General features: G+C 41.3%; 1 protein-coding gene across 6 annotated transcripts in view; it reads right to left on the bottom strand.

The window, feature by feature from the left end:
• Positions 1-26,227, bottom strand: part of agrn (agrin) — a 519,119-nt gene that overhangs the window by 123,421 nt on the left and 369,471 nt on the right. For all 6 annotated transcript variants that reach the window (XM_041798717.1, XM_041798715.1, XM_041798714.1 and 3 more), the window contains 4 exons: positions 25,046-25,243; positions 24,347-24,547; positions 6,560-6,702; positions 3,221-3,326 (listed from right to left, as the gene is read on the bottom strand). In XM_041798717.1, coding sequence (XP_041654651.1) covers positions 3,221-3,326; positions 6,560-6,702; positions 24,347-24,547; positions 25,046-25,243 — 648 coding nt within the window. The remainder of the gene's footprint in view (positions 1-3,220; positions 3,327-6,559; positions 6,703-24,346; positions 24,548-25,045; positions 25,244-26,227) is intronic.

A 26,227-nucleotide genomic window follows, 5' to 3' on the forward strand; every position in this document is an offset into this window, starting at 1 on the left:
CCCTTCAAGGGTTTTTCCTCTTCACTGAGTATTGTCCGGCACAATGCAGCTCAGCTGTGAAGCGCTGTATTACCCTCACACTTCCAAGGTCTGCTGCTGTGCTCTCTCCCCCCGCTGTGATTGTAACTTGCCTATTATGTTCCTGCAAGGGCACATCTGCACGTGTTTACTTAACTTGTAAACCAATAAGTGTTTTCCTTCATATGTGACTGAAATCCCTGACCCAGAATTGAGTTCACACAATGCTATGAAAGAGGGATTGAGAGCTGGAAGAGGGGAAATTTATCACACACATGCAGCACATGACACTGCTGATATTGCAAGCTTAAGACCACAGACTTGATATAAATAGTGGACGCAGCCAATATAGAAGTTACTGATTTGCTTGTAGCTTGTGTTCTGAATCTTAAATTATCTTTTTTCTTGTAGGGTGACTCTAACTATGCCATCATTGTTGACGGGTTGCAATGATCAGTCTGCAACCTACTTAATATTATCTATTGATTGTTTATCTGATGTATTGATTTGTCATATAAAAATGTCACAAAGTAAGCAACCTGTGGAGTTGAAAAATGAAGCCATTTTAACTTTGCAAAAACTCCAGTTCCTCCAATGGCCACTAGAAGCTGGCTGTAAATGACAATCTCTAATGCTGGCTTTGGAGGACTGCAGAAACCTGCAGTTCACTTGAGGCAGCCTGCAGAACTGTTCATTTTAGTTGCTTTTTTACATTTGTGTTTTATCTGAGCAATTATAAAGACAGGGGAGAAACACCATGAGTTTAAAATTTTTGACAGCCCAGCACTAGCATTTTCATCTTGTCTCCATAAGAAAAACTAAAATGACTTTTTGTCAGACTTTAAATTATAAAAGATAATAAGTTGTCAGTCTTTATATGTCAGCCCTGTGATTGACTGGAGTCTGGGGTATACTCCACCTCTCGCCCAGTGACAAGTGGAATTGGCTACAGTCACCTGCAACCCTGAGTGGGATAAGCAGTGTAGAAAATGCATGGATGGATGGTTGGGTGCTAAGGATTCATCACGGACCCAGTCTGCAAGCTGGAGAGGAGGAAGGAGAGCAGCTTGAGTCAAGCTTGACAAATGTCAACACAAAGGTGGCGCTTGCCAGCCAAGGTCATGCTCGACAGCGTCTCTTTTGTCTGCACCCTTCACACCTACTAATACGTCCAGAGATTGCCAGGTATTTTCGGGCCCTTTGGTCATCTGCAGCACAACCAGGACCATTTGCAGCTCTTCTGCCCAACTGGACAGTACCCTAGGCCATGCTTACTCATCACATCCACCCCTCACTCCACCCTTAAGGTCTGTACTTTATTTTTTTTAACAGATTACGTTCCCATGCGCTGTTAATATGCAAAAACATCTAGTGCATGACCAGGGTTGTATCACCCCTTTCAGTCTGATGGTGGCCTCAGGCAGCTTACTCACCACATCTACACCTTACTTCAGCCTCAATTTTAGGCCCAAACATGCCTAAAACGTATGCAGGGTACTGTACTTCTACAGCCACACTACCAACTTCCTAAAGGAAAAAAAGCTCACAAACAATTTTAATCTATGAAGTGACACTGTTCCGAAGCCCTAGAGGTTAAAATCGTTCATATCTTTTTGGGCCCACCCTGTACAGGAAGCAAATTTCTTACTTTGCCCTTTCATTTTACGAAGGTTGCAACGATGCAAAACTCAGAACACAAGGGGCTTAAGACTGCAGCCAGCCTTACATAGAAGGCTCCAGACCTGCCCCAGCTCCACTTCTTTGTCTATGAGGTTGACTGAAAGTTAGTTTGAGACTGCATTTCAATATGGTTACCGCAAGGAATTGGCTTCGAAAGACATCTTCAGAAATGGTTGAATGTGATTAACACTTATGGTCGATGGTTTTTAAAGCCTGCCTTACCTTTTTTGCCTATTTTAGCTTATATAGGACTATTATAAAAAAAATTAACACTATGCTATAAAGTAGTAGAACACAGCATTTGAGTTGAATGTGCATACAGTCTGAATTTTTTTGCAAGCTGTGCTGTCGCCCCCTGCTGGATATTAGGAAAATGCTGGTATAAGGGACTTCAACACTGGCTTCACTTTTTACACCTAGAGGCTATGACCATTTTCTATATAGAGAACATAATCAAAGAGTATAAGAAACAAGGTTCCTTCCATGCTCTCTCAGAGAGTTGACATGCCCTTTTAAGTTTTCTGAGGTCAAATAAAGTTTCTCCTTTACATAGCTAATGTGCAGGGCAGTGAAATTCTCTAAGATCTGAGTTTTTTCATTTGCCAACAGGAGAGGCAGAGCCCAGAGCTCTGGTACCCATAGAGGACTCTTTAAAAAAAAAAAAAAAGGATTGATTATCCATGGATGGAAGAGGAGCGTGACAGTCAGTGCCCAAGGAGGCCGGCTTAGGAAGGGGAGAAGAATCTGCAGGGATGTGTGAAAACACTGGTGGCTTCCTCTTTCGCACTCTTTGCTCAACTCTCTCCTTTCTCCTCTTTTTCAAACCCTGGGGGAATCAAACAGGCTGAAATGATCACATGAAATCCCTTAAGTGCCTTCTGCCCTGCTCCTTCTGGCCTGTTCCAGCATCAGAGCAAAAAGGCTTCATATCCATGGAGAGGAAGGCGGCTAACCTTTGCTACTTAGCCACTGATCTGAAGACTATTCTGGCTGATAAAGTGCCGTTCATTGACATGCAAAAAGGGGGTCTTTTTATGTAAGTAAGTGGGGTAGAGTAGTATCCTGAGGGGTTAAGAAGCAGGCTTGTGAGGACAAGTTGAATGGTTTAAATTGTAAGAATGTCTGAGCGGAGAAAGTGAGTCATTGTTGCTGTCAGCTCAGTTCATGCATGAGCCAATGAGAGCCATTCTTAAACTCTGCACACAGCCGGCCTCAGAGGATCGGCCAGTTTCAAAATAAGAGCGAGCGCTTTGCTAAAAAGCAGCAAGTGTGTCAAGTCAACTCTCCCTGAGCAAATTACACAAAGATACAAATCATATTTAACCCTCTTCATTTGATTTGCTTACAGCTAGAGTGCTCACAGTGCAGAGAGACAACAGAATTATACTCCAACTATGCACTGTTACAGCACCATCAATGGATGAAATGAGAGGAGAAATGGGATGTCAATGACTATGAGACTTGGTGAGGGTGCTTCTGCTCGCTTTAATGACATTAACTGAGAGTGGTGTAATGTACCGACCTGCACACGGTCCCTGATTCTGTATCAACAAGTGCTCTTGTTTCTCACATCTGGCCTTCTTCAGCTCGCACTCATTGTCGTAGGTTTTTCCATCCGAGCCACACACCTACAAAGAAACAACAAAAATTACTTTTCACAGCATGTTGGGCTTATTTTTGGACTTTGTGTTAACAGTTTCACTCACTTTATCAAAAACATAAAAGTAGTGACATCCCTCTTACAAAGGCAACAAGATTTCATTTAATTTGAAACTGCTTTTAAAAGATGTTAATGCTAAGGTCTAATATGCAACATTTTAAACCTTAACATGGAAGAAGTCAAATACATCCTAATTATATAGTTGAGTAAAGACCTTAGGGTTTGTTGTTATCAGCTCGGGTTTCACATGGCAGTAAGAGAGTTCCTTCAGTTTGTTTATGTTTCACTTACATCATTTTCACACCTATTACTCTGGGGGACTCCTTTTGACTGGGGGCCAGCATTGTTGCGATTTCATATGATTGGTTCGCCTTCACATTGCACTTGGTCAAATACCAAACCATCTGGACAACGTCAAGCATCAAGCCTCTGCTCTTTGTGGCACTCTTGTCACAAACAAACAGCGATGGAGAAGAAAAGAAAACCCAGAAAACATAGAAAGGGCTCTTCTTTTGGCCAGAACAGAAACCGGAAATTCATCTCTGTGAAGTTTTGAGTGTGATTTCTCTTCATAAAGCTAGGGTGGGCCCTGAGGCCAGACCAACTGTCCAGTTATGATGCAGTCTTTCTCATACCATCAAAAGGGATGAGCAACATTGGAATTTTGCAATTACATTTACGAAATAACTTTAGTCAATACCAATATCAGTATATAAATGCTGAGTCATTTAAAAAAACAGTTAAAGTATAAGGAAAGATGATGAAAAAAGAAAAAGACTAAAGCTTATCTACTGATGATGCCTAAAAGTACACTAATATTTGTTTGTATGGCCAATATTTATTGCTTATATAGGCCGATTATTAGAGAAAAAATATTGGTTGGAACCTTACAAAGCAGACAAATTTGCCAGACTCCATGTCATCATGCAAATCCCTTTTGCAAAGCTCCAATCAGGACAGTTTGCGCAGCATCATTCGAAGACAATGAGGCTTGAGCTATTGGCAGGGTTTAGTTGCACTAGCTGACTGCAATGGCTGCCTCTAGTTGGTAAATAGCTTGGATGTAGCGACAACATAGTGGCAGTTTCATCAGAACTGGACCACGCTTCTGTATGAAATAAAGAGTTAAACAATACTCAAAGCTTTTCATGATGTTATCGCTCTTCTGCCAACGTGCTTCAGTGTGAGTTTGTGAAAGTTACGGGGTGGTGGCTAGTTGTACTGTGAGCGGTTGTATATGATGGCATGATTAGCTCGGCCTTAGCCACAGTGGTGGTTTTATCAGAGCTGAACAACCTTTCCTTGATGGAAAAGATGTTTTCCCTCTGCTTCAGCATGGGTTTGTCATTGTTACTGGTGGGGTCAACCAGTGCGTCCAGTGGATGCTGCCACAGTAGCCGTTAGCCCAGATATACAGTAGCTGAAGGAAAGCAGCAGTTTAATGCCAACTGGACAACATTTTCTATTAAAACAAGAACTAAGAGTCACACTTAAAGCTTGTCTTAGCAGAGAAGATGTTTTTGCACTTCTCCCGACTGGCCTTGGCATAAATTTATTAACTGAAGAACTCCACCGTTCACAACTACAGCAGTGTTAGCCTAACCTGACACCCAGTAAACCTCTTATAGACAGCATTTGGGAAAAGGCAGAACCTTTGAAAAAAACTCAGAGGGTGGCTGAATAAACCTTCTGTCTGTCACATCTTTACAGGCCAATCAGAGGAACAAAACACATGACATAGCCGCTACAGAGGAGTAAACTCCATCAAAAACTGCATAATGTGAACCATGGCGACTGTAGACATGTCAGTACATGACTTTTGTAGTTTTTAAAAAGAAAACAACTCAATGATGTTCTTTGTTCTTCTTTAAACAAAGAAATGTCATCATGTTCTGATAAAACTGGCGCTTTAGCAGCATCCACACTAATCTCTTCCGCCAAGACTCCGCCGCTCTCGAAAGTACTGCCCCTCGACGGTGATTCGTCCTGTTACTTCCTAACTGGGCCCAAACTGTTCAGACGGGAGCTCTGCAAGATGGATTCACCAGTGAGAAACAAGGAAACAGGCATAGCTTGCAGTAGCCTGTCTGCTCTGGAGAAGTGCATGTTTGAACCTTACCTTGTCTTGTCGCTCTGATTGGCCTGTCATGAATGTGACAGAGTTCCTCTAATCAAATTTGAGATTTTTTTGAAAAGTCCTGCCCTTGCCAAATGCTTTCTATGGGAGCATTCCCAGATGAATGTGAAATAAATCCATGTAATAGATAAATGGAACAGTCTATCAGAGGTGTCCGGTTAAACTGGTTGTAAATGTTGGCAGAATTTTTTAGATCTGCTGATACTCATATGATGCCAATGGCACCACTTGAATGAACCAAAGTCAAGCTGTAAAATACCCAATACCCAAATTCATCTGACTGCAGTCCCATACTAAGGTAATATGATGATGATCTAGTCAAATGTCTCTAAGGACGGCTATGAGATGCAAATGAGAGCTCTGCTAATGACATATTGCTATAAAGTCTTTGTTGCTGAGAATAACTTTTAAAAATAACATAAGTGTCTCCATCAATAGGACAGTTTATATATATATATATATATATATATATATATATAAATATATAAAAATCTTTTTTGAATCTGAAAAATTTTGGTGGTCTGCATATCTACAATAAAAAAACTGAAGAGCAGTGGTCAATGTCGTCACTCTTATACATCATGTACATTATAATGAAACATGATGAATCTTGGTATTCATAAAAATCACACCACAATGTAAAATAACAACAAAAAAACTGCTTCTGTTTGATAACAAATTCATTTTTTTAACTTATTATGATTTTTCATCGCCAGGTTCCCTATCATGCTTTGGGTCATTTGAAAAAGAGGCTTACTTTTTAAGCATCTTGTGAATTGATGTAAAAAATTTTTTTTACTCATGATGTGAAATCTGGCACCAAAAGGGTGTTCTTGTTTTTATTTTGTAACCATGAATGAACAGTCAAATATCGCCTTGATTCATTTTTGAGCTCAAGGAAAAGTCAAAATTTAATGATGAGGAGGCGAGGAGTGCTTTTGAATATTCTTCTAAACTGATTTATCCCTGACAGTCTGTGAAGTTGAATAACATGCCAGCTGACGTATGTTTGCATGTTTTATCTCTAAAGAAGAATAAGTTGTGTTGTTTCGAGGCTGCCATACCGGGTTGTGAGGCACACTCTGGCAGCTGAAGTCACACATGCATCGATCGTCCTCGGCGTCCTCGTCCCACGAGCCTCCGAACGTGCGACAGCGGTCCTGTTCGCAGCTCTCCACGCCTGAGCCTGACCCTCCTGAGCCGCAGTCTGCATTTTAAACACACCATAAATACACAACATCATTAATAAAACATGCACACACACGCGGGACATGCCCCTCTACCTGTGACTCAGGTGGAAGCAGCGTCCTACTTTCAGTCCTCTTTGAGTCCGGGCTAAATTTAAACATCAGGCGCGTCACAGAGTTAGGAGAATTTACATCTCCTTCATGCTGTCGATGGGGAGAGAGAACCAAAGGCTTCTGGTAGAACAAGATAATGACCAACTGTAGTGAGGGCCAGATTGACTAAATAAATTAGAAGCAACATCTCTGAACAACCAGCGAGGCATCCGTTTCATTTCAATTAAATCAGAGACAAAAAGGGAAGGGAATTATTAACTCTGGCCTCCAAGTGTGCAGAAAGAATTGGTGGTTTATGGGTGCCTGCTTCCTGATATGAGAATACGACTAATTGCAAACTGTTCTGTAAAATCTAATTATCGCCTAAGACTTTAAACAAAGTTGTACCATCAACTCCATGACCCTGGAAGGCCTTTTATTTGCTCTTCTCAGAAAGCTGCTCTAGCTGATCTTGTGTTCTTAGAAGCAAGGCCAATCTCAGTCCAAGAGACCAGTTTAGAGCAGACATCATGATTATGTCACAGCAGTTGCATGTTCATTATGGTGGCAGAAAAACAGTAGGAGTGAGTGGAATGAAGCAAGATGGACCGCTGGTATAAGGGAAGAAATGTCTTGAAGTGCTGTTGGGTGTCGAAATAAGTGCCAAAAAACATGACCTTCATTTCTTTTAATAGCAAAGCCTCATCAAAGTCTCTCCTGGAAGCAAAACAAAGAAGTTTATGCTAGTATATACAGTAGAAGCAGCAAAACTTTTACTGATTTATGTTGCACAACCCTACATTGAATATTTGTTGCTCATCATCAGTATGTACTGATTGGACTGTCTTGTACAGCTGTGTTTTATGTCCTTACCACTAGTTTTGCTCTGTATACCAACATTTCGGTACTTTTCTGGACTTTTTAAACAGTGTGGTACCCACTTTTCTACACGTTGGTCAAATGTGACTCTGCTGCAAGTGACTACTTGAGTATTAAGCAGGGTGAGAAACTTAGAAATTTTTACGTGGCTCTCCACAAGATGGCAGTGGAAGCAAAGCAGGCAGCCACAGTGAAGTAGACAACGTCAGTTTTACAGAGTTCGAGCCTCAGCTGCAAGAGGAAGCGTGTCCATTACTACTAAAAACAGCAGCTTGATTTTATATCTAAGGTTGTTAATAAACAATCATTCCCAAAATGTGACCAACCCTAGTGGACAGCCTGCCTTCGACCCATTAGGTATCAAGTATTGAGTGCCGTTTCATTCTCAGGTATCATTTAAGTATCAAGTATCGTGATACTAAACTTGGTATCGAAGTCAAACTTTGGTATCGTGACAAAACTGCTAACTACTAGCCAATGAGTAAGTCAGCCCTTCATTTAGAAAAAAAGATCAGATAGATCTAAATGAGGGTAGAACAAGTCAAAAGACATGCATGCCTTTAGTATACATGCTGGGTTTCCCCACATGGTGTACAAAGATGTTAACCTGGCAATGCTCATGGTTTGGCCAGACTCTATGTCTGTGGATCAGGCGGATCCATCCTGCAAAGCTGATCGAGCTGAAACTTTTATTCCTGGTCATAGAATGTATGAACCAAACTGCATGATTCAAGGAACACAAGGCTGTAGCTATGGGTGTGGTTTATCAAAAGCGACTGCAAACCTGTCAACAATGGTGGCTGGTGAAGAGATTACCATGCATGGGTGCAGTCGTAGTGGCAGTGCTGTCAGAACAAAGCAACAAAGAACCAATCTAAAAGCCTGCTTTGCTCCCAATCGATATTTGCAAGAGTTTGATTTACCATCTGGCCCCTCCACTGACACAGAAGAATGATAAGAGCTACTTGTCAACTTTGCATTATATAGTTCACTCTCCCCATCATGTTTTGTTGCTCTCATCAGCCTGAAATGAGTGAAATAGAATCTGTTTTCTTTATTCATCAGGGCATTATGGGTTGAGATATCCTATCATCATCCTCAGTATGTTTACAATTTAGATGTGTTATTGTGAATTTTGTCCAGGCTTAAAGCAAGTCAAGCACTGCCTTATTATTGAGATCAACTGATCTTTTGCAAGCCCTCATCCTCTTGCAGCCAGCTGATTCGCTCCAGGCATGCATACAGCCAATCACATTCACACTGCCATGTTTCAGCCTGGCTATGCTTTGCTGTTCCCTCTGCAAGGTGCTTTTTGCAACCCTCCTCCACCCCAGCTCCTCCTTTATTCTGATTCTTACTTAATCGTTGTCGTTCTGTTGTCACTGATGCCAGCTCTGCTCTAGATTTTTTTTGCTGCCATTTTTCAGCCTGCTTATGCTTCGCTGCTCCATCTGAGAGCTGCTTTTTGCAACCCTCCTCCACCCCAGCTCCTCCTTTATTCTGTTATTCTGTTGTCACTGATTTCCTGCTCTGCTCTGGATCTTTTGCTGCTTCTCTCCCTACCTCAGGCTTTCCTTATCAGCACAGGAAAGGCAGGCACATGTGCCTTTCCTGCTTAATACTTAAAACAAAGTTTCATTGAAGGGAAGAGGATCCCAGAACAGCCAAACTGCCAAAAAGCAATAACAGCAATATGTGCAAATTTATTACAGCTAATAAAAGAAAAATATTTATAATACAAATCATGTGTGGTCATTGACAAAGATGTCCTTACTGGACCGATAACAAAAAACCTGCTTCCTCTTATATGGGGTTGATTTTTTGGAATTTGCAGCCATTTGATTTGGATGTCATATGATGCTTTATAAATAAAGTTGCACTGCCTTGTTATGCATGTATCAGATGTGATCAGCAAAGTGATCGAGGTTCTTTTATATCTGCAGAGGGCAAATATAGGCAAACCAAAAGTTCTTCCCATGAGCTTTAAAAGTTAAATTCATATTCAGTCAAACAGGCACAGTTTACATATTTTTAAGTGTTTTGAAAGAGCTGCATGGCTTATTTTTTTTGTTATTATTGTCATTGTTGAACACTTGTGCAAACTTTAGTACAAAGTAAGTTATCCAAACTTTTAAAGCACTTCCTAAAGGGTAAAAAAAGAAGAAAAAAAATAAAACATTTCCAGCGGGACATTTTGCTGTTTCATTTGTGAAAAACAAATAGGGGGCTGATGCAGAGTGCAGGCACAGGAAGGGGGAGGATCCCGCTTTTGAAGTTGCAAATTTCACCTACAGTGGAAGTCCTGAGGGAGATTAGGTGAATGTTTGTGAAGGCAGGGAACGAAAGCAGTCAGCATGTTAAGATGGGGAGAATGTCAGAGAGAGAGAGAGGCACCCTGGGGGGCTCGCAGAAAGTTCATTTGAAACAAATTTGTTATTCAAAAACTGGAATGCAGTCCAACTAAAAGCTCCCAGCACAGCCCAAAGACTCCAAAAACATCAGGTAATCAGGATGTTTCCTCCTCCGCCCGTCTACTTTTAGGGCTCATTCACCTCTCTGTATTGATGTTCCGTCCTCTAATGGTGAAATCAATGTCGTCATGATGGAGGTGCCACTTAGCATAACCCATCTTCTAAAGTAGATTATAGAGCAGGTCACAGTGCAGGGGAGGGGCAGGGCAGACGAAGGCCCCGCTCTTCTTTGATATGGGTCATCAGCAATGGGCTGTGACAGCTTTGAGTGGTCGATACAGTGGAGCGGCCTTCACTTCATTAGCAGAGGAGCTTTGTGTAGACTTTGAGAGGCCACATCTCTGCACAAAACATCGGGACCTGTTAGGGACTCGCTCCATCTTCATTTTAAATGGACAGAACCTCAGAGTCTAATCCTTTTTTCTTCTATTAGCTTGTGCCGCTACTTATTGATTGAGGACCACAAGCCAAGTTAAACACAACATTTTGTGATGGGGGCTAATGCACGGGCTAATGACTTCCCACTGCCAATTAAATTAGGGACAGTTGACTTCAGATGTTACCTGAAAACACAGGCTGTATAAAAGAAGAGGACAAAGCCATTTAATGTTTTTCCTTTTAAGATCATTCCTTTGAGGGCTTTATTTTGACAGAACAGCTAAAGATTACCAGTTAATGTTGGGGGACATACTGGGGAAACACATGCACCAGCATGGCTTTTATTGCCTCCATTGGCCAGTTATCTTAAGTTTAAGTTATTTACCCAACCTTGTATCACTGTTTTCTTTTACGGATAAATTTTGCATCATGGGAGAGAAAAGCTGTTCAAAAGTACAATTTAAGCAATGAAATAGATGGTCAGCACATGCAGCTCAAGGGGAAAAACTTACAGCCTTGTCTGCATCCTTTCCATGGGTATGTGACAGAAGCAGGCTGGCCACTGGCAGGTTTTGTATGAAGTAAGGTGGATCCAGTCCTGGCTAAACCAGTCCGTGGTTATAGAGTTTCTAATTTTCCAATTCTTGTATGAGCAGCTGCTGTATGGTTTTTACTAGAAGACTGTTTGAGTCTGCCTGTAACATTCATAGTGAGGGTGAAATGCCACAGGAGTGTAAATATCACACCTTAAAACAGCACTGTGAATAAGCTGATGGTGATAAAGAGGAGGAGTAGGTGGAAAACGGAGCAGAAACTAGCAAAAACAGTGACAAGTTCGATGTGCAGGGCTGGCACAGCAATCATAACATGCATAGAACTGTATTAACAATACCTGAATGGGCAAAATTTCACGAAATACCATTTCCCATAGGAGCAAATATTTGGCACCACATGCAAAGCATGCATCCTAATCGTGGGTCCACTTCTTCCCAAAGTTCCAGGCTGATATTCTCTCCCTTGCATGCACCTTTGAGTCAAATGTACACTGTACAATTTCAAGTTGATTTGAGTTACACAACTTCTAAAGAATGGTAGAGTTTCAGCCCAATCTTGTGCTGTTAACCCAGCAGTGTACAGAGGTGCATGACAACTGATCATGCCCTGATTAACTGCTTCCTACTGGTCATGAATTTCTGACATGTTTGACATTTTGGTCGCACAACTGCAAATGCTCTCACAGTTAGAGCAGAACCAAAGCTGACTCCTCATCTTCAGGGCATTTATTCTGTGGTTGTGCAAACTGTCAGAAAGTATCTGAAATCACCATGCCTGTTACAGGCACACCTGTTACACATGAACATGATAAATACTTGAAGGAAATAGTATCTGTCCTCCAGCTACAAGGGAGGATTAGTTATGATGTAGCTGCTAGTTACAACTTGGGCTGCAGAGTGGTATGGTGGTAACTAAATAAAGCTTGTCAGATTCGTTGGTTGACTTTAACTAGTCTGCAGGTGTCAATCTGAGAGTGTCTGGTTGGTTGTCTCTATTAGACAGCCCAATGATTGGCTGGTGACTAGTCCAGGGTGTAATGGAATCAACTCCAGACCCCTGTGACTGCAAATGAGACAGTAAGTGAAATACAGATCTGACCTAGGATAGCAAAACAAGACCAGGTTGTGGGAATCCGAAGGAACCCTCAAGTCTTGCCAAACCATTGGACTAAGTATGGCAGGCTTTCAGCTAGGTGACTTGTTTTCTTGGAAAGGACTTGTCGATCACTCTTTAAAAACCTACCAGTAGGGGCTGCCCTCTTTTACTCAAACTTTACTGGTGACTTTATAGTTAGTTAATGGTTTAGTTAATGGTAACTTGTAAATGGTTAGACTTGATTTTTCACCAAGTTCATTATACAATCAGCTGACTGATTATTATCTCAAATTCTTTTCTTGAATTTTAACTAGGGCTGTCAAAGGATTACAATTTTGAATTGCAATTAATGTCACTATTTCTGTAGTTAACTGCAATTGATTGCATCCTTTTAATTACATTTTTAGAGTAATTTTTGTTTCATTTTGGATTCTTCTACTGCCTGAAACTAAGAGTTGATGGCTCTCTGTTTGGCTATGGGCCTGCATAAGTGATAGAAGATTTGAACATATAGATATATATATAGTTTTAAGATTTATTTTTGGGCTTTTTAGTGCCTTTATTTGACAGAGGAGGACAGTGGATAGAGTTAGAAATGGAACAAGAGTGGGGAGAGACATGCGGCATTCGATCCTGGGGTCACGCTTTAAACAGCTAGGCCATCTGCGCGCCCAGATTTGAACATATTCACCATGGAAAAAGGAACATGTTAGGGATTGCAAAGGGAAAATAAGAGGTAGGTGTTCAAAAACACCATGTGCAGATGACTTTTGACTTGTCCACTGAGCTGTCTGTGTGATTTTAAAGTGAAACGAGACATTATGGAGCAGTGGTAGACTTATTTCATATCACTGTGACAGCAGTGCTATGCTGCAATTTTGGATCTTATTTAATTGCAATGAATGCAATCTTGACAGCCCTAATCTTAACTGTATTTTCTATGTCTCTTATAAAAAAATCATAAAAGTCTTCTATCGGTTTGTCACCATCTGTTTTTACCCATTTGATGATATTTTTTACCTTGTGCGTGGATTGTGTGCTAGTTGGGGACTGTGTTGCTTTTATTGATTTCCTATGCACATAAAGCCCCTTTGTTTGCATAATTGCTTTTATGAAAAAGTTGTACACATCAAGCCTGATTGAGTGATTGATTGATTCCCATCCTGCTGATCATTAGTAACAATGCAAACAGCTTTAGGGCACTTCTGCACAGCCGTCGATCTTTGATGCAAAGATTCTATAGCAACTTCTAATATAAAGTCAAGAAAACAAATCAAACAAGATCAGAGGGAGATTTGATAAAAAGAGCTGCAGCACTGGCTGTCGGCCACCTGTATGTGTGTACAGTACACCAGCTGAGAAAGACACATTAAAAGGAATATGCAGGAGAGGCAAATTTATATGCAGCTCAGGCCCTCATAGAGAGACCAGATAAATAAATAAAAAAGGTAAGACATTAGAATGGAATAAACAACAGTGAAAGGCGAAGGGGGGTCCTAATTAGCTGTTACTCTTTGATGCGCCCGCCACCCGCTCTGCCTATGAACCTTTCAATTAATACATCCCCAGCTAAGATGGCTGCATCAGCTATTCTCTCTGCACTGCCCATCCATTCCCTTTTTACTCAATCATGTCATAAGCAGGAGCCTATTTAGCCAACGGAGCTCCATTAAGAAGACAGAATTCAGCAGGAGAGAGATGAAAATAATGTCCAAGGAAGACCGAGAGGGAAAAACATCTGACAGAGGAAATAATAATGAAAGTGATGGAGAGGATGCTGTTGTCAAAGCTACATATGCAAGAGAAAATGTGAATGTGATGGACAGGGATGCAGATGTGCGGTCAATGAGACAGTCGGGATGTCATGTCTACAGACGCTAAGTGTTCACCTGCATGGATGTCAACCGAAACATCTATCATTCAGAGCAAATCCTCGACGAGTGTGGCGCGTGTCAAGGCAAAGATGGAGAATGACAATGGCCTTTGCCAAAGGATGCAGCGTAGCATGATTTGCATTTGTGTTTGCTCCATCTATCAGTCCCTCCTCTTGACGTACGTGACAGCGTGTTAGTCCAAATAAAGTCGGGTTAGATGGAGAGGGATGGAGCGTTACACCCACTGGGGAGGACGGATGAAGATGGAAGAAGGAGCTTTGGTGCCTCAACAGAAGGTTACAACACCGGTGATGGATGGAGCATGAAAAAAAAATCTGCTGATCTCATTCGATGAGCTTTTCTCCCACACAGAGTCCGCTGTGCTGTTTTGGTTTTATCATGCCCTTTTATGTGTTTTGCAGCTTTTATGATGCGATCGATGTGAGGAGCAGGGTGAGGATGGAGCGTCGCTGTGTGATCCTGCGCTCATAATCTTGTTTATTAAACGTCTATTCAATTAAAAAAAAGAGGGCCCGGGCACCCGTAGGTGATGCACTGTTCTCAGTCGCTACTCTGTCAGTGTCGAGAAAAGGAGCTGAGGCCAGGCCTACCCGAGTGTGAAATTAAACAGGTGATAAATTTGCCTGTATGGCTAACAGTGGGAACACTGTCATTTTTCATTACTGTTAAACAAAAGGCGGAAGAAAACAACTTCCATTTTTATGCTCTGTGCCCCCCTCCCCCCAGCAAGACTAATGAGGATGGTTTTTAAGGCAGGTCTACGTAAGTGAATAAATCATGCTTGCTTCCTCTCTGGGCTTATCTCAGATATGAAGTATGGAGAGAGGGGCTGCTCACTCCACTGATGTAGAGCTCTGCTGCTGTCGACTGGAATATACAGTCTTTGCTCTTATATTTTCTGACAGAGCGTTATGTGACACAATATATACTCCCAATTTTGCCAAAAACTACTATCAATACATCAAGGCAGAGGTGGATATATCAACAACAAATACTTCTTGCTGTATGTCATAGAAGAGAAATATCCCTGAAATAAACTCAGATATTTCACAAGGAAAACACAGAAACTTGGTTTCGATTGTTTTAGAATTACAGCAGACGTCTTGTAGAGGGTCCGGGCCGAATATGAGGAGGTAAAAAAAAAGCAATTTAACCCCTAAGGTGAAGTTTATCAAAGTAAGATAGTCTTTATTATTCATTCAAATGTTTATTTGTGTGTTTTTAGGCATTTATTAAAGAGCTACAGTCATGGACAAAAATATTGGCAGGCCTGGAATTTTTCCAGAAAATACACCATTCTCCCAGAAATTGTTGCCATTACAAATGGTTTGGTATATACATGTTTTTCCCTTTCGGTGCATCGGAACAACACAAAAAAAACAGAAGAAAAAAAGCCAAAATTTACATAATTTTACACAAAACTCAAAAAATGGGCTGGACAAAATTACTGGCACCCTCATCTTAATATTTGGTTGCACACACTTGGGAAAAAATAACCAATCGCTTCCTATAACCATCAAGAAGCTTCTTATACCTCTCAGCTGGAGTTTTTGACCACTCTTCTTTTGCAAACTGATCCAGGTCTCTCAGATTTGAAGGGTGCTTCTTGCAACAGCAACTTTGAGATCTCTCCATAGATGTTCAATGGGATTTAGAGCCGGACTCTTTGCTGCCCACTTCAGAATTCTACAGCGCGTTGTCCCCAAGCATTTCTTGGTGCTTTTAGGGCTATGTTTTTGGTTATTGTCCTGCTGGAACACCCATGACCTCTGACGCAGACCCAGCTTTTGAACACTGGGCCCTACATTGCGTCCCAAAATCTTTTGATGGTCTCCAAATTTCATGATTCCTTGCACACAGTCAAGGCACCCAGTGCCAGAGGCAGCAAAACAAGCCACCAAAGGAGTGTTGTGTGTGCCTTCTAAAGTACCTAACCCTAACCCATTTAAAAGTACTGAGAGCCCCTTTGCTCCTTCTTTTTTGATGTTGCAGCCTGATGCTACAGTCAAAAATGTGCATTTTTATTCTTAATATTGTATACTCAGTACCCCATCATGACAAAGTCAAAACAGAATTTTAGAATTTTTGCAAATGTCTTAAAAATAAAAAACTAAAATACACATGAATAAAAGTATTCAGACCCCTTTGCAGCAACACTTGAAATTTAGCTCAGGGTTCTCCCATTTCTCTTGATATTTGCTTAGATGTTTCTACACCTTGATTAGAGTCTACCTGTTAGTTGATTTGGAAAAGGCACACATCTCTAAAGAATGCATATGAGAGCAAAAACCAAGCCACGAGGTCAAAGGAACTGCCTGCAGAGCTCAGAGATGGGACTGTTGCAAGGCACAGATCTGGAGAAGGTTACAATGAATGTTCTGCTGCACCGAAGGTTCCCAAGAGCACAATGACTTCTATAATTCTCAAATGGATGGAGTTTGGCACAACCAGGACTCTACCATGAGCTGGGTGCCCAGCCAATCAAGGGAGAAGGGCCTCAATAAGAGAGCTGACCATGAGGCCCTCCACTGATCGTGGCTTTATGGCAGAGCAGCTAGACTGAAGCCTTTACTCAGTGCACGACACAGGAAGGTCCACTTGGCTTTCACTTGGAGGGTTTGCAAACTAAAGTGCTGTTGCAAAGGGTCCAAAATTCCATTTTCACTTTGTCATGATGGGGTATTGAGTGTAGATCAGTGAGAATAAAAATGTTTTTTTCAACTGTAGCATCAGGCTGCAAAATAGGAAAATGAAAAAGTGAAGGGGTCAGAATACTGTGCACTCTATATGTATAAATTTACCATTAACTTCCATCCATATGTCAAGGCTGGGGTGAGTATATCACAAAAAAAAAGAAATATCCCAACACTTAACACTTCTGTGGAGAATCCAGGTCAGATTACAGAGGCTAAGATGTACAGTAGCCTTCAGAGAAGATTTATCAACATCAGATGATCCTATCTGCACCCCTATCAGCAAAACATCTGCCCCCTTTTGTCATGAGGACACTCTTTATATTAAAGATTTATTTTTTGGGCTTTTATGCCAAGAGACAGGACTGCTGATAGAATATGAATATGAGAGAGACAGGGGAATGACATGCTGGAAAGGAGACAGTGCCAGATTTGAACAGGTGCCTCTGGGAGGTACAATTTTGAAAGCGAAAGAGCAGTTTTTGACTTTATTTTTCTGATCGACTGATATATACATACATAATTTAAACTCCTGGTTTCACAAGAAACTACTATGGGTGCATCACGATGGGGGTGAATACATTAACAACAAATACTTCTAGCTTTATGTTGCTAAAGAGAAATATCTCAAAAACCAACAGGGTAAAATACTTAAACTTGGTTTTGATTGTTTTGCAATCAAAACAGAGCTCCTGAGGAGGATCTGGGTCAGGTTTGAGGTGGCTCAAAGGAAATAAGTCTTCAAAAATAGACAAGATGAGTTGTCACCTCAAGGATGAAACTTATAGATTGCAGATGATCCCATCTGTGAAAACACATGTGCCACTTTGTCTATTGGCATTTTTCTTCTTTAAAAATATCTTTTTTTGAGCTTTTATACCTTTAGATGAAGAGGACAATGGATAGAGTTGAAAAGTGGGAAGAGAGAGTGTGGGGTGTGACGTGCTGGAAAGGAACCACAGCCAGATTTGATGAACAAGAGCCCCATTTTCAACATAACCATTCAGATTTAGCACTGGCTTAAACCAGATTTCACCTCTAACACCATACAACTACCAAGTAACAATGAAAGGGGTGGTGTTTAACATATATAGGTAAATAAAATAGATTGAAATGACATTCACAGTCTGAAAAACCAGGGGAAGCCTTGGATTCTATGAGGAAAGGCTGGGAGCCTCCGTGCACAGGCTGTAAAGACATGAGCCGCTCGGTACCAGAGCCCCGAGAAACAATATTTTGACAGAAAAGTGTGGTCATTGGTCTTATATTTTCTAAAAGAGTGTTATATGACAGAATTTATACTCCCAATCTTGCCAATAACTACCATCTATACATCAAGGCAAGGCTGAATGCATCAACAAAAAGTACATCTAGCTATAGATCATAAGAGAGAAATATCCTACATCCAGACCCTGCTGTTTCAAAAACAGAAACTGGTTTTGATCGTTTTACAATCACGGGCGACTTCCTGCGGAGGGTCTGGGCCAGATTTGAGGGGGCTGAAAGGATCGAGGATGGAGCCTTCAGAAGACGGCAGGACGAGTTGTCACCCCTGGGGTGAAATTTATCGATTGCAGACGATCCCATCTCCACCCCTATCTGGGAAAACATCGCTGCCCCTTTTGTCAAGAGGCACAATTTTGACAGAGAACAGCGCAAAATGGAGAGAGATGTGAGTGGGTGGGATGGCGAAGAGCAGCGGGGAGTGAAAAAAAAAATTCTATTGTGTAAGCCTGATGGTTTCTCTGAATCGAAATGAGCAAGTGATGAAAAAAAAGGAGGATGTTCAGAGACAGTGTGAGGGGAGAATAAAATAGAAAAACTAAGCCATCAGACATCACAAGCAAAGCAGTGCCCTTGGGGAAGTAGAGGAGAGCATTTTCATCTATATCTACTGTATACACAGCAGACACCCGGCAGACAGACAGAGGACGGAGCGTGTCTGTCTGCATCATGTGCATACAGTCTCACATTTCTTCATGCTCTACATACAAAAAGGGTCACTCGTCTCAGTCAGTGAAAGGATGTTAAATCGAGCAAAAGAAGCTTCAGTGGCACGATTCGCCTAACAGGCCCAGGGCCAGCACTGTAGACAATGGCAGAAAGGAAAAGAGATAAGAAAAAAATGGAAAAAGAAAGGAACACCCCTGGCTAGCAATCAAAATGGAAGAGGATTCCTCTCATATCTCCGCGCTCTGTCCTCCATCTCCCCCCTCTCTTCTTCTCTCCAGCCATCCCTCCTGCTGGCAGCTGTAATCTGCTCCCCTTCACACCTTGTCAGAGGATGACTATGTTCCCTGTGATGACCCAGCAGCCACGGGGGGAGAAAAGCATCGCAGACGCCCAGACGCATGACAACCAGAGGTTGGCATGTCGCTCCCTCCAGAGTCGTCCCCCAAGACGGGCCGAGCAAGGGACTGTGATATTCTGCCTCGGTCTGTCAGTGCTGATCAAGATATGATTTGCATGGTGAATTAGTCCTCATTTATTCATGATGGGGAGGAACCACGGAGCTACAGGCGTGCTAATCAGAGATGGTCACACTGACTGCCATGGGACGGACACTTAAGAGTATAATTAGACAGAAAGGCATGAAATAATGCATGTAGCTTATTCTCATGTACAATAAAAATAAATGTAGCTGGTCAAGTGAGATAAGTGTTGTATCATCGCTCATATCTTAAACCAGACAAGGCACCAGTTTACTAGGTCTCACTTTAAATCAGAATTACCGCTGCCACTACAAACTGCTCCAATGCCAACTGGAGGTTCCCTGGCAGAAGATGCCGACAGAAGCACATCATCTGCAAAAAGTAGAGATGAAATTCTCCCCAAACCAAGAGATCCTGTCCTTAAAATTACAAACAGAATCTGAGATAAGGGGCAGCCCTGGTGGAGGCCTAACCTGGCATGCCAGATGGATGTGTTTCACACATCCATCTGGTAAACCACTCATACACAGCATTTGGGAAAAGGCAGAGCCTTTGAAAAAAAAACTTGGAGGGTGATCGGATGAATGTTCTGTCTGTCATATCTTTACAGGCCAATCAGAGCAACAAAACACATGACACAGCTGCGCCTGCGCCTCTACCAAAGCAGTAAGCTTCATAAAGAACTGCTTAACACAAACCATGGCAACTGTAGACATGTCAGTACACAACTTTTGTTATTTTGAAAACAACTCACTGCTTAACTTTGTTCTTCTTTTAACAAAGAAATGTCATCAAGTTCTGATAAAACTGCCACTTTAGCATGCTAACCTCTTCCTCCATAATTGCACCGGCCTCTTGTCACTGCTTGCCTACATTACAACTCTGCTGCATCCGAAAGTACTGTCCCTCGTTGCTGATTGGTCCTGTCACTTTCTAACCGGGCCCAAATGGTTCAGACGGGAGCTTTGCCAGATGGATTCGCCAGTGAGGGAGGCCAACATGCACTGGAAACATGTTCAACTTTGTACTTGGATTGGGAACATAGCTCTCACTTCGGTTATACAGAAACCTAATGGCCCACTTCATATTCCCACAGTACCCCCAGCAAGACACAGGTCTTCCCCAAGTCCACACAGCACATGTAGACTAGATGAGCAAACTTCCATGCATTGGTCCTCCAGTAGCTGAGGTTTGACAATCGGCTGGAGTCTCCTTTCCAGCATCCTAGAGTAAACTTTTCCCAGAGGCTGAGTAGTGTGACACTCTGATAATTTGAGCACTGTGCACCCAGTGCATTAATCAGTGTTTGGCTTGTCTGAATTCCTTTCCTGTCCTGTTACAAACACTAAGACAAATTTCTTCACCATGAGCCCAATTGAGTTTAGACATTTAGTATTAAAAGTGACGCTTCTTATGCATTTCTTACATATATTTCTGAACCTGTTGCTTCCAGCACTGCCCTGTACTTGTGTAGTTTATGATGATCTCTGTAGCATGTGTCACCATTAACAAGACCCGAGAGACGTGGTTCACCTGATGTGATATTTACTGAAAAATGTCAAAACATACTTTACATTTTTTGTGCATCCTTAACATACCGCTAATGGAAACTGTTAAAAGGGCAGAAACACTAAAAATGAAACTACAGTATGAGACAGAGTGTGAAAAGACAGAGAGGTGCAGGTATTTCTGTGTGGACAGAAGAATGAGGTGAATGGAGGGCAGATTGAAGTCATTTGTTAGACGTCAGTCAGGAACGCTCGTCATACTGTAGGTTTAACCATTGGCTGCAAAAATGGATGTCTGCTCAAAAGATGCTCCCTGGGTTAACCAAGCAGCATGTTTTGACTTTCTAGTGAGCACTCTGCTAGAACGCCCCGTATACTTTAGCTACATAGATACATTATTGAACATGCATGTCAGATACAATGAAATTTAGATAGGCAGTAGTCCCCTCCTTAGCAGCACTGAAGTGAATATAAATGCCCAACAAAAGCTTTAGGCTAGAAAAGAGGCGGGTGAGGTTGTGGAGGTGAAGCCTTGCCAGCAGCAGAGCAGTGTGATCAGCATTAGTGAAGCAGGAATCAATGAGAAGGACGCCATATTTTAATAGAACGCCTTGTTGAGAGAATAAGCTGTGATTGGCCGTGAGAGCTTGGAGACAATAGTTCAATCAGCTGGCAGTCAGCTGCATCTACAGCCTAGTATGCTGTTTATCCTTCAATACTCCATATGGTTATGCAGCTGAAACCCAAAAAAGGACATCAAATAAAGCAAAGCCTGGAAGCTGGTTCAGGCAGACAACTTAAAGTCAACAACCTGCAGGCTATGTTTTGGGGTTTTAGATAAAATATCACCACTCCTCAATTTCTGCACACAAAATAAATATGCTAATGAGGTTGGGGTCTAGATGCAAAACCAAACTTATTGCAATAAAAGCTTAAAAAATTGAAAAGGTGAGTTGTGTGATTGAACTTCACTTGTTCCTCTGCGTCTATCTAGTTGCTAACTTGAATAGGAGACTTTTATGGGGCACTCTTTCACAGTTCCTGAATTCATTTTCATCAAAAACCTCCTGATGAAGATAAGCTCACATTAAAAGATAAGCTGGTGTGTCAAGGTGTGTTGATGCATGAGACAAGGCACTCACACAGGTGGTATGAAAGCCCTGACCTGTTAACATGCATGCCAAAAAGAAAACCAAGCCAATATACAGCTGTTTGCAACCACCATGCACCCTGTCTGAAATGAACATAATCAAAATTGTTATAATTAAAAAATCAGATGTCTAATGTGTTCTAATTTGCCAGGACAACGTAGTTCCAGTTTTATATTTTTTTATTTAACTTATTCAAAAAGTCTGGCCATTACATGTATCAAATAAACATATTGCAGACATTACAGACTAAGTAATATTCCTCAGATAAAATAGACAAAAAGGTCAGGGATCTAATCTGGGATTAGAATACGTATATAAAGCTAAAATTGCAACTCTAGCTACAATATCAATGCCACTACATTAGCAAAGTTAGCTTTAACAATGTGAACTTAGCTTTAGCTACATAACTCTGTTATGTAGCTATGTTATCTGTGGCTGTGTCCGAAACCACACACTCGTTCCCTACTCGCTATCCAGCTGCAAAACACTAAAATGATTTCAGACACTACTCCGGCTGCGGGCGATGACGTCATCGCCGTCTCACAATTAAAACGTTTAGCAGTAACAGCTCGTAGATTCCCTTGACAACGGCTGAGGATCAAAATTAACGGTAGAATTTAAATGAAAACTGCTACAAAATGTAACATATTTTCACAAAAAAATAAATATTCTAATAGATAAAAAAGTTGTCTCTATAGTGACAAAATAATATATATGTTTTGTGTGTATTATCCCTTATTTTTGCAAAAAGATGATGGTCACTTGTCTTGTAATCATCATGGGGGAAAAGTTACTCCGTTTTGAGTCCTTAATATTTTCTTACAGATTTGGTAAAACCAACAAACAAAAAAGCATTTAAAAATGTTTTTATATATGTTCCTGTGCTCATCTCGTTCGTCCGTCATGTTTGAGAGCAGCAACCGCGATGCATGATGGTAAATACTGCTGGGCTAGTGACCAACGGTTGTTCACTACTTTTCACAATGCATTGTGGGATAGAATGAGTGCACTATATAGTGAATAACAATAAGAATTCGGACACCACTACAAAATGGCGTGTTCACTATATAGTGCACTATATAGTGAATAGGGGGTGATTTCGGACACAGCCTATATCTAAGTTAGTTTTAGTAATGTGAGCTTTAGCAAACATAGCCAAAGCTAACTTAGCTATATAGATCTTGTAAATTTGTCACTTAAGTAGCTGCTTTGTGGGCTTAGCCTTAGATATATTAGCTATGTAGCTCTGATATCCATAGCTAAGGTAGCTTTAGAAATGTGAGCATTGTGAGGTTAAGCTAACCTAGCTAAAGGATACATAGCACACAAACACATAGCTTACAAGTCTGCTTTGTGAGCTTAGTTTTTGCTAGGTTAGCTACAAAGCTCATATCTATAGCTAAGTTAGCTTTAGTGACGGGAGGAATGTGAGCTTTAGCAAACATAACTAAAGAGGATGTGGCAATGTAGATAACGTAGCTACATACCTTACATATCTGCTTTGTGAGTTTAGCTTTAGCTATGTTTGCTACATTAGTTATGTAGCTTCCTATCTATAGCTAAATCAGCTTTAGCAACGTAAGCTTTAGCAAACGTACCTAAAGCTTACTTGGTTACATAGATTATACATAAATGTAGCTTACATAGCAGCTTTGTGAGTCTAGTTTTAGCTACGTTAGCTACATACCTCTGTTATCTACATTTGCACAATCTTTTATCCTGTTAGCACACCTTTTACTTGGTTTTATCAAACATTTTGTAATCAGGTTTTGCAGATCAGGTTACCTCAACAATTACCCTAACCCTAAACTGCAGTTCAATCGGATATTATTTTGAATTTTTTTGCGTGTATTTCCATTCTGATCACAGTCGAATGGTCTAGGAGATTGGCTGTTAGACTGTTATGGTGTTATTGGGATGTGTGAGGTACTCAAGAAATTTCAGTTTTTGGCACTTCCCAAGTGGCCTAATTTTAAATGTCAGAGGTTTCTGCTTGGCTGTCATGTATCAAGAAGAGTAAAAGCAGCGAAGTGCTTAGGAATTAAAAAAAAAACAAAAACAAGGAACATGAGAAAATAAAAAAGCAGATCAGAAAATACTGGTGTTTTTGACTAAAATGTGATAAAATAGGGTAAATTAAAAATAAAGGGCATGAGCCGTGGTCTATTAAACTTTAAGGTGAATAAAGACGAAGGCAACAGAGAAGAAATGAAGTGTAACAGAAGGACAAACAAAACAGCCAGAGCATGAAAATATTGCTTCTAAACTGTGCAGCTGACCTGAACTTAATCACCCAGAAGTAAGTTGTGTTCATGTAACAGGTTCTGTTGTACGACTTCTACTTCACGTCTTGCTACACCCGCCTGTTGGCATGCTGCTGGTGGCATGTGCAGCCATTACAAGAGTCCACAGATGACTGAGTTCTGTACCACAGGTCAGTTGATAAAGATAATCACACCATTTCAATGGCCGATTGGTTAACATAATTACACCATTTCAACGTCCATTTCCTACCTTCATCGCAGCTGCCCGGCTTTGTCACATCAATCCTCTTTTTCTGCATGCAGGACGACAGACGGAGCTCGCACTCGTTGTTGTAGGTGGTGCCATCGCTTCCGCACACCACTGAGAAGGCCTCGCCTGTGCACTGCGGGCACTCACACTTATTCTGGACACACCGGGCTCCCCAGGCACACACTGTGCTGCCGCATGTCTCTGAATTACACACAGAGCACAGGGAGCAGTCAGAGCAGCATCGACCAGGGCAGAAAATATTCATGGGGTTGTTTTGCTGTATTTTACTCAATCCTTCAAATGGATCTCTGGAATAATTTTAAAAAGAGGAATCTCTGATCCCTCCCTAATTGTCATGCATACAGTTTCCTCTTTTAAATACCCCCCTCTAAAAACTGACACAAACTTGCTCCCTCAGTAATTCCACATCTGAGTGTCTAGCAATTCAAAGAGTTTGTTAGAATATGAGCTGCCTGCCTGCAGCTGTATGATGTTGAGCTCTACTTGTATTCTTTTTTATCCACATTTAATTTAAAGCGAGGGAAAAAGAACTTCACACATCATGCATTTTTCTTTTTCTTTCTTTCTTTGATCATTCTTGGACTTGTGCGTATGCCAGGAATCATTTATATTCTTTGTTTGAAGTCGGGAATGTGGCACACTGTAACTATTAGACAAATACTGTACAAATGCACTCACTGCACTCTCCCTGGCTGACCACTCGGATGTCCGTCTGGTCTTTGCAGGCCTGGACATGCAGGTCGCACTCGCTCTGGTAGGTGACGCCATCGCTGCCACACACGGGCTGGTGGGAGTTCACACACTCCGATGGACACAGACACTGGCCGCTCTGGGCATCGCAGATTGCACCGAATGAGCAGTTGGCACAAGCTTCATCTAGATGGAGATAAGGAGGGGTGAAAAAGGCTTAGTGCTTATGTTAATGTGACGATGTGATTCTTTTTTTTAGTTAATATCAGCAGTGCATGAATACGTTTCCTCTAGTTACAAGATAGCTTACTCAAAAATGTTTTATTTCAAACTGCTGATTACCTTCACCCATTCAAAATGAGTGATTCAATAAATAAATAAATATTGTGAGGAGTGTTTCAGGGGTTTTTTGGCATGAAAAACATGGCAACACGGCCCCGACACACATATTCCACATACTGCCATGTTTGTAGCATCGTATGCCATTTCCCCTTGGATGCCTTTCCAAAGCACAGCTGGAGAGGAGAGATCACAAAATCTAAAGGCTAAGCCCATGTCAATGAAGTCAGAGTCATAGTAAGGTTTCTCTGATTTACTGAACTTTGCCCACATTGACATATTGGTGAAAACTGCAAATAAAGGTAGAAAAAATTTGAATTTTTGCTATGCTACAAAAGAACAACACCTCACATGCACATGAAATAAAACTACAAATTACACAAACAAATTCCAACAATATCCTATAAAATATGTCTAATATTGCTATAATAACATAAAAAACGAATAGAATTGCCTGTGTTATGCCTCTAAGTGGATGGCAATGGATTGTCCTTAGGTGTCTGTTTGAACCAGCTACAACTGTCAATCCATTCCCCAACAAAACAAAGCCCACCCAAGAAAGTTTTGTAAGCCAACCCATGAAAGCCAGGAAAGTCAACCCCTGAAGTGACGAAAGCTATGAGGCAACACATACCCAGGGATCCTGGCCTGACCGGGTCTGGGTCACAAGCCTTGCAGGGCCAGGCTCAGGCAGAGCATATAAACTCTACCATGGATTGGTGTGTTCGGCAGTGGCCTGTGCTAAAATAGCTTTAGCGCATATCTTGAGCGGAGCAGAGATAAGCGGCACTTCTAGCACACATCTTAAATTGACTTGAGAACATGTGGAAG

Source organism: Cheilinus undulatus, linkage group 11 (assembly GCF_018320785.1).
Source record: "Cheilinus undulatus linkage group 11, ASM1832078v1, whole genome shotgun sequence".
Classification (NCBI taxonomy): Eukaryota; Metazoa; Chordata; class Actinopteri; order Labriformes; family Labridae; genus Cheilinus; species Cheilinus undulatus.